Raw genomic sequence first — 12205 nt, 5'->3', positions numbered from 1 at the left:
TATTAATTTATTTTCTACCGATTTCCATAATTATGGCAGTACAACACATTAATTTATTATTGATATACAAGTATTGTAGCAAACATATTTTATCATTCATATTTATCATATTATGGGAGACCAACATGAAGTGGTTTTGCATACTTTTTATATTCTAAATATCCAAAGGCAAATTACTGAAAAAAATAACAATGCTGTGGGTATCAGTGGCTGGATCTCAATGGAGATACAAAAATAAAAAGCTTAATTAAAAACGATATTAGTAAACAGCCAGAAAAGTTAGCAGAGCTTTCGGGCAACACTAGTCCTTCATCAGTGCATCGTTTTTTATATAAATTTGTGCAATAATCTATATAAAATTTATATAAATTTGTGCAATAATCTCCCACAACATAAACAAAAATTGACATAATATATTTGTTGTACTTTATACTTTTAAAAAGTGGTTGCATGGGAAAGGAGTGAGGTGAAACAAAAGATTTTAGTGAAAAATATCAATAAAAACAAAATCTTTATTTTTGTAAAACAGATTTGTTAACATTGTGTAAGAAATAGGTGTGAAAAAAAAAGAAATGTACTCTACAATTTATTCTTTTCACATAATATAAATTTTAAATAGGTAAATTATTAATACCAACAAAGTAGCTTTCCTATATGTAAAAAAAAAGAACAACAATTAAATAAACAAAATATTCCCTGTACCACTTATAAAACCAATTTAACTACAAAAAAAACAAATTATTTATATAAACTTTAGTATAATATTAAATGTATAGCAGATACCAATGCAAAATCAGACTACAGTATTGCTAACCAATTTTCATCTAGATTACTAAATACTAGCTTCAATGTGTGTACATATTTCCATGTGTTTGATCAAAATACACGGCTAATAAATCTGAAAGCATCATTTTCACATATGGAATTATGCTATATAAATGAATACATTATTATTACAGTATTTAAAACATGACCATATTTGGAAGATGATCTCACTTTGCAAACAATTTGATGATTAGGTGTCTAAGACAAATATTTGTATGCTGTTATAATTCACAATTACACATGTAGCTGAATTTTAAGTATGATATACATTTTTGTAAACCTCAAATTCATCTCAGTGCACTAAATTGTTGACGTATATTGACAGTATTCCTCACAATAACCATTTATTAATACATTTTTATTTTTCAAAATGTTCGAATATTTTTTATTTCAATTTATAGTTAAAATTTGACGATTATACTTAAAATTGTAAAATCTAGGACATTTTTTATGTGCTATAACTTTTTTATCCCTATATAATCTATATTTAATACAAATTGTATAACTATTAATAAAAATAAATAATTATGAATTAACATGGATGGATCCACCTCCTGATTGGTTTTATTGTGTTTTTGCAAGGGCCCTTTGATTGTCAGCATATGTTTTGAGCCAGCCTCATTAAACAAGGTTAACAAATAAAAATGTTAAATCAAACGTGACAATGTATTGCACAGCACCATAGTCAGCACATAACTAATGAAAAACTTAGCACAGGGTCAAACAAATGATATGCAAAAATAGTCAAATCTAAACTAATTTGCATTTCTATACATATGTAAAATAAAGCAAACATTGTGTTAAGTTAACTTAATTTTACAATGTTTAGAGTCTGGCCCTAAGCCCCCTAATTTCAAAATCCTAGATCCACCACTATTCAAACCATCTATTTGTTAATAGACGTGGTATATTTCCATAGAATAGTGTTTACCCACCAGCAGAATCAATGGTTAGCTTGTATTATTAAGAGAAGGTACATAATGTATGGTCAACATGACATGGTCTTTCTTTAGATGATGTATGAACAAAAATGGATAGAATATAGAACAGATTTAAATTGGCAGAATTTACAATCATCAGCAAAGTTTAGCCTGTTCCAACAGCCAGTTTAAAATAAGTTAGTTTGAAGAAATAACAATGTGCAATGGCAGTAAATGTTTCAAACTTAGAATTGCGCAGTGGCAAAATAAATACAAAGCGATATGCTTTATTGCAGCAAAAAAAACAGTGACCTATTGATGTATGTAAAACATATGCAGAGTTCTCTAGTTGCTAAATATTAGTAGTCTTGAAAACAAATTTCTCTAGTAAATAGTAAATACGCATCACGTCAAACAGTCATTCTGCGCAAAATTATTTTCTGACTAAACAGTGCACTGTAGTTGCTTAGTGGCTGTGTCATGAAATCGTATAATGCTTGTATGATGGGAAAAACCCTGCAAGTGGGATATTCATTGATTTATCCATAAATATTATTATCGTTTTATTGGGAGGTTCCTATAATTGATTTACCTCCGCCAAGGAGGTACATGTAATCGGTAGCATGTGTTTGTTTGTTTGTTTGTTAGCAGGATTACTCAAAAAGTAATTACAAGGTCTTTACCAAAATGAATGTACAGATAGATATGTGGTCAAGGACCATTCCATTAAATTTTGGGACCATTTCGGAACACGGTCCCAATTCTGGACCACTTTTTAGTATACTTTTCAGACCTGCTAGTGTTGAAAGATAGGAAAAAATTTTTCAAAAGCCGGCGAGCAGTCTTAAAGTAACAAATAAACTGTAATTGCATTTTCTCGAAAACTACTTGTCCAAAAAACTTCATTTTTGTACAAGAGGCAAGAGTTATAATTTCTGATTTGTAATTTTAAAACATAATTTTATTTAATGTGCACGTTTTTTGATGCGAGTAGTTTAAAATAACCTATTTCTTTTCAAATTCACTCGTTTGATTTTCGCGTTGCTGTTCTATTGTTAGTCAACTGAAGCTATTGTTGTTGAAAGGCTTGTTACAATATAACCATTACACCAAACTCGCATACACATGCTTGTATTTAAATTAGCCTAAATCAGAAACAGCATTAAGACACACACAAATATATATATATTTCTTTTTTACCGGAGAAATCTTATGTAGGAGAATTTTACAGTAGGCGGAGGTATGCACTCTCGGAGTGTCTTTCTAGTTTTTTTGTGTAGTTTGTAGATTTCCATAGTATTTATTGTAATTTACGTACGTACATAGTAATAGAACTCTGCATATGGACTTAAATTATTCATATGTCCAAAATTCACCTCGGGATATTATAGACTAACACAGTCTCTATATTACCTTGAGTTATAATTTGAACTATGACCCTCAAACCAGTCATATTCAGTGTGATTATTATTATAAACATGGTTTTAGCTTGTGCTAATATTACCTTCAATAAACTTCTTCTACAGGTACAATGTTTTAGTGATAACAATGGCAGGATTTTGAACGAGGTAAAAAATAAACTAAAAAAATGAGTTAATCATTCACAATAACAGCAGTATTTAAAATGTAGTTGGTGTGTACAGTTTTTCTGAGAAGGCTCGCACTTTTTCGTTCCCTCTAATCTCTAACTCTTGAAGAGGTAATTTTGTAACATTAAAATCTTCGTATAAATCATTAATCTGAAATAAACGAAAGCATTTTGATTAGATTGCATACTACATACATACTAGATTGATTGATGTTTATGAGTTGAAGCATGATAAATTATTAAATAGTTTATCCATCCTGTAATTGTGATTAAAAAGTTACCCGCTGTTGGATGCGTATGAAAAAAAAAAGAAAGCATTACAATTTTACGTTTTCAGGCTTTCAATAAATACAAAATATTCATAACACTATAACCTACTGAAATTCCAAAGTAACTTTTATATAATAATCTGTCAAAAGCTAGACCCGAGACTAGGTCATTAAAAAAGACAGAGACAAAAGCTACATACAGAGCGATATTGTTGTACCTTTTTATTCATTTTTATTGCATTTTTTATTGTAATTTAAATTGTACAATACTTTTGTTTGTAAATACACATCATATGGCTACTTTTAAATTTTTATACCCAAATAAATAAATTTATTTAAAAAAGTTCAGCGAGAAAGAATTTTTAGTATACAGTACGTCTTTAATGCAAAATATACCGTAAATCTTCTAATAGTAACCCACCTTATAAGTCAATCTATAATAATAATAACCCACTACTCTAATAGTAACCCATGGGGGTTTTAAAACTTATGAATGATGCAGCAGTATTTTGAAAATAAGGAGATAATGCATGTTATTCTCGGAAGTGGGGGAGGATCGAGTGTTTTTGAGTTTAGAAAATAAAGTTAGAGTTCAACCAAATTTGTTTATTCGTACTGTTTTATTATTTTGCTATGAGTTGTGGGATGGGTTACTATTGTCAGGTGCCTAATTTAAGATTAGTAATAGTAACCCACTACTCTAATAGTAACCCACTACTCTAATAGTAACCCACTACTCTAATAGTAACCCACTACTCTAATAGTAACCCACTACTCTAATAGTAACCCCCTTCTAATAGTAACCCATCCTAAAAAACAATCAAAGGGTTACAATTAGAAGATTTACGGTATTCACTCACCTGGTCTAGATACTTAGCCTGTAGTTTGATCCTGGATTGACATATCCTACAGTTTGATGCTGTCATAGGATTGTTGGGAAATATGAGTTGGTTCACTATAATATTATGCGTATCAATACCAAATTTGGTCAATTCTTGCACCAATCTTTCAGTCTCATACAATGATAAAAACTCTGCTATACATACACATACAAAAGTTGTTTGATCCTATAACAGAAATGGTACCAAAATGTTTGTTTATTAGGAGGTCAGGTCAGGATCTACTGTGGCATCAAACAGTCAGAGAATATTACTATCATCATAACTTTATATAGACACCTAGATTTGTTTTATTGCCACGAAACAAACAGGAAGTGGAGTGGAGTTGTGGCTTGGTGGTTATGATGCTTGGTTACCACTCCAAAGGTCCTGGGTTCAAGTCTCGTCACATTTTTTTTCAAAATTACAACTCCACTCCCAAAGACTTGTAATAAGACTTTGTTTATGTAGAGCATCTTGTGTATATGTTTGTCTTGTGAACCTCTCCCTGAGGGTCCCTAATGATCAGCAATTGCTGGATGGATCACCCTCATTAAATATGGTTTTAAAAAAAGGAAAAAATAATAATATAGAACAAAGAATCATACACAATTATCATTTAACATGAATACAAATAATAATCTCAAAGAAACACTACTATTAATACAACTGTACATAAATTTAAGCACAGACAATAAATAAAAGGTATTTAGTATACTACTACTAATACTAGTATAGTATAACTACAGTGCCATTTATAACTTACTGGATTTTTGAACTGTTCATTTACACTGCGAATTATAGGTAATATACTTTCTAATTTTGCTGTCATTGTATCTGCATTAAAATCTGCCATTCCAAATATACCACCAATCTATTAAAAATAAGGAAAATGAGAAAATTAGAACAGCTGTATACTACATAGAAATGAAAAGGTGTTATGTACAGTGAACCATGGATTAAAGAATAGAAGGATATGCATCGACGGTGACATCAAACGATTTTACAACGCGCTTGCCTATACTAAAGCACTGCTGCCAATCAAACAAACACGCTCATTGAACTCCGTGTCTCTAACCGCGGCCCTCTGTAAAACGCTGCGAATCAACTGTTACATTTTTTGAGACCAAAACGTAACCATGTAGAAATCGTATGCGCAGTCTGAATGTTCTATTGACATGTCTGCGTCGATGATTAATTGACAACAAAAATATATTGCTGAATAATTCTGTTTTAGTTTCATCACAATCGGACTACGAAAAGTTCACTTTCTTACGACTGGTAATTTTAAGTAGTTGGTAATATTAATAAAATATGCAATTTTTATATTTGAATTATCATTATTTGCCTGCCATCTTCTGTCATTAAAAATTGCGTTAATCTATAGAATATTAAATTATGCATTTGACCAACAATCGTGTTTTTAATATATGGCTAAGCAGTGGTTTCTTCATAAATCTCCTTAATTATCGATGTGATTATATTTAAATTGTAGTGCCTGGTGATTGGCTAGTGGTTATGTCATCCACATCACATCCAATCACCAGGTTTAATTGAATGAAAACAGCGATCCCTGATCCGGGATTGGCTGGCTATGTATAGTTGCGATTCGTTACCTAGCGGTCGTTTGGAAAAGTACACGCAGGGCAAACTTAATCACGAACAAACAAAGTACCTATTATTATTCACACAAGAAGTAAGACAACGGTGAGTATATAGATCATGATTACACGTTGTCTACCTAGGCAGTATCAATGTCGGCAAATCATATGGTTTACTAGTAAGCCTAGAAGGCCTAGGCCTAGTATCCTTGCTGATTTTGTAATTTTACATGTAGGATAAGCCCGAGGATGAGACAACAAATAGTTATTGTCTCAGATGTAGGGCTACTACAGGTCATAAAATGCTACTTTAATGTCATAAAAACATTAGCGTAGATCAATCGCGGCAGAAACCTATACTAATTACAATTATAGCATCTACAATTCCTCATCAGAAAGGTTATAACTAAATTCGTCGTCGTATAAATTGTTCGTCGCCATTGTTGCTAGCGCTAAAACATCATGCCACCAAAGAACGCGCGAAAGAAGCGTAGCCAACAAGGTTAAATGTCGTTGCACATGTGCAGTAAACAATATATTAGGCACGCGAACGTTTCGTTGTTACCATGCGGTTAATTAAACTGATAACACTGTGTGGGCGGTCCGCGGTCTGTCGGCGAGAGTCAAGGAACCCTTGATCTCACGTCGATGCATATCCTTCTATTCTTTAATCCATGAGTGAACTGCAAAAATTCATCTTAATGTATAGCATCCGAGCACATAACAAAAATTGTCAACCGCCCACTACCATTTTGACCATAAAAGCTATGTTTGAAGTATGATTTAGCTGGTCTAGGGCAGCCTAGTTATTTAGTTATTTAGGCCTATCATACCAAGCATACAAGATTGTTCACTGCTGCACTGTAGTTTCCAGTTTTAGTTTTTGACTGTAGTGATAGGGAGGTTTCGCAATCTTACGAATACGATAACGAAAACGGATACGTCACGCACACGTATTCGTTTTTCGTAAGCCAGTAAAAATCTGTTTCGCATGGCAACGAAATATTGAGGGCGCCGTCCAAAATATGACTGCGGTAAATTTGAGCGAAGCGCAGGTACGTGTTGCTTGGTGCTTGGCTGCCTAGGCCTAGCGTAACATCAAAGGGAGTGAGGACTGCTATTTATCAAAATTGACATGGCATTTTAGTAAATTACTTTAGTAAATTACTTTAAATAAAAGTATAATTATATTATAATCATGAATCATTCAATGATTCAATTGCAAAATGTGCAAAATAGATCAAAAACTATACTCGTTTTGTAGTTACGAATATGACTGGTGATATTCGTCAACACGAATACGCTTTACGAATATGAAATGGGGATCAGCTCAAAAGTTTCACAAATGTGTGACGTATCCGTTTTAGTTTCATCACAATCGGACTACGAAAAGTTCACTTTCTTACGACTGGTAATTTTAAGTAGTTGGTAATATTAATAAAATATGCAATTTTTATATTTGAATTATCATTATTTGCCTGCCATCTTCTGTCATTAAAAATTGCGTTAATCTATAGAATATTAAATTATGCATTTGACCAACAATCGTGTTTTTAATATATGGCTAAGCAGTGGTTTCTTCATAAATCTCCTTAATTATCGATGTGATTATATTTAAATTGTAGTGCCTGGTGATTGGCTAGTGGTTATGTCATCCACATCACATCCAATCACCAGGTTTAATTGAATGAAAACAGCGATCCCTGATCCGGGATTGGCTGGCTATGTATAGTTGCGATTCGTTACCTAGCGGTCGTTTGGAAAAGTACACGCAGGGCAAACTTAATCACGAACAAACAAAGTACCTATTATTATTCACACAAGAAGTAAGACAACGGTGAGTATATAGATCATGATTACACGTTGTCTACCTAGGCAGTATCAATGTCGGCAAATCATATGGTTTACTAGTAAGCCTAGAAGGCCTAGGCCTAGTATCCTTGCTGATTTTGTAATTTTACATGTAGGATGAGCCCGAGGATGAGACAACAAATAGTTATTGTCTCAGATGTAGGGCTACTACAGGTCATAAAATGCTACTTTAATGTCATAAAAACATTAGCGTAGATCAATCGCGGCAGAAACCTATACTAATTACAATTATAGCATCTACAATTCCTCATCAGAAAGGTTATAACTAAATTCGTCGTCGTATAAATTGTTCGTCGCCATTGTTGCTAGCGCTAAAACATCATGCCACCAAAGAACGCGCGAAAGAAGCGTAGCCAACAAGGTTAAATGTCGTTGCACATGTGCAGTAAACAATATATTAGGCACGCGAACGTTTCGTTGTTACCATGCGGTTAATTAAACTGATAACACTGTGTGGGCGGTCCGCGGTCTGTCGGCGAGAGTCAAGGAACCCTTGATCTCACGTCGATGCATATCCTTCTATTCTTTAATCCATGAGTGAACTGCAAAAATTCATCTTAATGTATAGCATCCGGGCACATAACAAAAATTGTCAACCGCCCACTACCATTTTGACCATAAAAGCTATGTTTGAAGTATGATTTAGCTGGTCTAGGGCAGCCTAGTTATTTAGTTATTTAGGCCTATCATACCAAGCATACAAGATTGTTCACTGCTGCACTGTAGTTTCCAGTTTTAGTTTTTGACTGTAGTGATAGGGAGGTTTCGCAATCTTACGAATACGATAACGAAAACGGATACGTCACGCACACGTATTCGTTTTTCGTAAGCCAGTAAAAATCTGTTTCGCATGGCAACGAAATATTGAGGGCGCCGTCCAAAATATGACTGCGGTAAATTTGAGCGAAGCGCAGGTACGTGTTGCTTGGTGCTTGGCTGCCTAGGCCTAGCGTAACATCAAAGGGAGTGAGGACTGCTATTTATCAAAATTGACATGGCATTTTAGTAAATTACTTTAGTAAATTACTTTAAATAAAAGTATAATTATATTATAATCATGAATCATTCAATGATTCAATTGCAAAATGTGCAAAATAGATCAAAAACTATACTCGTTTTGTAGTTACGAATATGACTGGTGATATTCGTCAACACGAATACGCTTTACGAATATGAAATGGGGATCAGCTCAAAAGTTTCACAAATGTGTGACGTATCCGTTTTAGTTATCGTAAGGTTGCGAAACCTCCCTAATAAATAATTTACCTGTTGAATGAATGGTGTGAATTGGTTTTTGAGTTGTAGAATCTTGCCAAGACCTTTTTCTATCACTGATGGAAATGACAAAAGTCTAAGTGTGTGGCCAGTGGGTGCTGTATCAAACACAACTGTTGAAAAATTCATACTTTGTACAAGCCTAGAAATAATACAGAAAATATGCAATCAATAAATTGCATCCTCCTAGAATAAGTCCAAAAGAAGCATACAAATAATTAGTCAAATAAATCATTAAAACAATAAGTCGGCCTTATATATAATATAGCGTTTAAAGCTCAAAGCCTGAAAGCGATTCACATATTAACCAGTCTTTTTGGAACCTATATATAAATGTACTTCCATAATGTTGAAGCTAGTAATCAGCGCAGTTGTGATTGACCTTACCAGGTACGCATTTGTACACCTGGAGGCAAACTTACGTAAATTATCTTGCCTGAGGATACAAACTATACGACAAGTGTTGGAATTGAAATCCCGATCTCACAATCAGAAGCCCAACACAAGGTATCACATTCTCTAACTTACTTGTGTCTCAGGAGTTATTATTCTTAGGAGTTGAGCCCAAGCAAATTACTTATAGGCTCTTGAAAAATGTATTTAATAAATGGCAGAAACATGAAAATGGTCAGGCCAATGTTAAATATGGTGAATTGACATCTTCATCAGTTGTAGAAATTCCAATGTATTACCTCATGACTTCAGCAAAGCTCATGGCCTCATCAATCCCTGGAAAAGCCCCTAGGAGATCCTGCATCATCTGCTTACCTAGACTCATTACATCTATAAACGAAATAACAATTTCAATATTTGTGAGAGAAATTCATAGAGTAAGAATGTGTAATGAAAAAAGTAGTTATAAAAAACTGCTACCGTAAATCCTTTAGTATAATCCCAGCCCCTTAGAACACAAAATTGGGTTGACTTTGGGGTTTACTTTAACTATACCCTGGAAAACCCCTGGTTTATAAAAATAATTGGTTGGTAAGCATCTGAACAGGCTAGAGAGAGGTCTAAATCCAGTAATTCACTGTTATAATTTAGTCGCCGGGTTAACATTGGTATAAATACTCTTGTACGGAGGTACAGTATCACAACTTTAGGCAATGCTGTACTTTGAAACAGAGTTCTTGCCCAAAAAAGGCAATTATTCATTTAGTTTATTATTATTAATAACCAGGGCACTTTAACTTTAAAGTGAGGCACTTCAATTCCAATCACATATTTTCAATTATGGCGTTTCTTCAAAGAGGGAACATGTTATTGAAACAGAGCAGCACTTTTAGATAATTATACCTTCTTCTCCTAAGTAGTCATCGGGTAGATCAGCCATTCCAATATTGGGATCTATCTCCATAGCAAACAAGTTATCAAACCCTTTGACATTGGTTGGTACTTTAGAAAACTTTTGATCAAATGCATCTGATATATTATGCGCTGGATCTGTTGATATAACAAGCACACTTTCTCTGGATTTGGCTAATAGGACTGCCAGGCTACAGCTGAAATAAAACAATTGGAAAGAAAAAATATATTAAATATGTACACATTATCTTTTAATGTTTATGGTACAGTTCACAACATTGAATATGGGCTGGTGGTACACCTTTGATTGAGTACTAAACTACTACACTAGATAACGAGTACCAATAATTGATGGTCGACTTAATAAGAGGCTCAGGAGCACCAGTTTTACAAGTTGATTAGAGTACAGTACTAATGTGGTGGTTTAGTATAAGTGTTATGCGCGATTTGAACGATTTGCGCAATTTGAAATTGCGCAAAAAAATCCTTGCGCAATTTGAAATTGCGCAAATAATTCTTGCGCAATTTAAAATTGCGCAAGGATTTTTTTGCGCAATTTCAAATTGCGCAATCAACTTGCGCAATTTCAAATTGCGCAAGAAAATCTTTGCGCAATTTTAAATTGCGCTGCACAATTTGTAAATTGCGCAAGATAGTTCTTGCGCAATATGACACCTTTGCGCAATTTGAAAACGAACTGTAAATTTTCCCATACATGGCTATAGGCTAGGCCTAGGCAGAGGAGTTTAAAATTTAGTATTTTATTATATAAATAAGACCATTTCAATGAAGATAATGTTTAATACTCACTTTTTAATTTTTTAATATTAGTTTAAGCTAGGCCATGTAACCTAGTCAGTATCAGTAGTCCAGACCCTAGCTAGGCTAGAGTAGTATAGCCGGCCGCCCGCGCCGCGCCCGCCTGGTGGAACACCACCGCTTCGTTTTCCTTCGTCGGTTCTTCGACGGTATGCTAACTTATAACAATATTTGCACTACTAAAATAAGGAAATGCGATATTTATCTTTAATTTTGAATCATTCTTAGAAATTACTATAAAAATATGGGTGTACATGATTTCACAATCTGTCGAAAAACCTTGCGCAATTTGCAGATTACTTGCGCAATTTAATACGTTGCTTGCGCAATTTGAAACACATGTTTCAATTCAAATTGCGCAAGGATTTTTTTTTTGCGCAATTTCAAATTGCGCAAATCGTTCAAATCGCGCATAACATAAGCAGCCGGAGAGAGCCAGGCCACCTGTCAGAGGATGCAATCCCGAGCAGGCCAGTCCTCTCTAGCGGACCGATGTTGCTTCGGAGTCGGATTCGTTGTTGCCTCTACTCTAAATAGGCCATCTACTCTAGCTAGTAGGGCCTAGGCCTTCTGGGCCTACGATTTAATCGTGTGTGGTAACTTACCTACATGTTGTCTTTCCCACTCCCCCTTTACCGCCTACAAAAATCCATTTTAAAGATGTTTGGTCGATTATATTTTTAACAGACGGTTCTAATGGTTCTAAAATGTCATCATCATCAACGTGTTCATCGAGTGCAGCCGCCATCTTGAAATACAGTAAGGTTAAAAGGTATGGAACGCTAGGAATGCCTACAACAAGGGTCACCGCCAGGCGTAACCAAAGATTGTATAGCGCCGCGTAGCGGCGCTA

At 34.2% G+C, this 12205-nt stretch overlaps 1 protein-coding gene across 1 annotated transcript; it reads right to left on the bottom strand.

Annotated features, from left to right (window-relative positions):
• Nucleotides 1-427: 427 nt before the first annotated feature.
• LOC140051902 (ATPase ASNA1 homolog) lies at nucleotides 428-12100 on the bottom strand. The gene is made up of 7 exons (XM_072097249.1): nucleotides 11958-12100; nucleotides 10525-10730; nucleotides 9921-10011; nucleotides 9220-9370; nucleotides 5247-5354; nucleotides 4463-4669; nucleotides 428-3484 (listed from the first exon to the last, which is right to left on the bottom strand). The coding sequence occupies exons 1-7, from the start codon at nucleotides 12098-12100 to the stop codon at nucleotides 3365-3367; spliced, it is 1026 nt and encodes a 341-aa protein (XP_071953350.1). The 3' UTR covers nucleotides 428-3364.
• Nucleotides 12101-12205: the final 105 nt, after the last annotated feature.

Source organism: Antedon mediterranea, chromosome 6 (genome assembly GCF_964355755.1).
Source record: "Antedon mediterranea chromosome 6, ecAntMedi1.1, whole genome shotgun sequence".
NCBI classification, from domain to species: Eukaryota; Metazoa; Echinodermata; class Crinoidea; order Comatulida; family Antedonidae; genus Antedon; species Antedon mediterranea.
The sequence above is the reverse complement of the archived record's forward strand: the minus strand, read 5'-3'. Positions and strand labels throughout refer to the sequence as shown.

Excerpts from the sequence above, each read along its gene's own strand:
- LOC140051902 (XM_072097249.1), bottom strand. The coding sequence starts at position 12,100 with ATGGCGGCTGCACTCGATGAACACGTTGATGATGATGACATTTTAGAA. Across the intron at positions 9,371-9,920 it reads AGCTTTGCTGAAGTCATGAG|GCTTGTACAAAGTATGAATT; the intron begins GTAATACATTGG and ends TATTATTTCTAG. Across the intron at positions 4,670-5,246 it reads ATGAACAGTTCAAAAATCCA|GATCAAACAACTTTTGTATG; the intron begins GTAAGTTATAAA and ends TTTCTGTTATAG.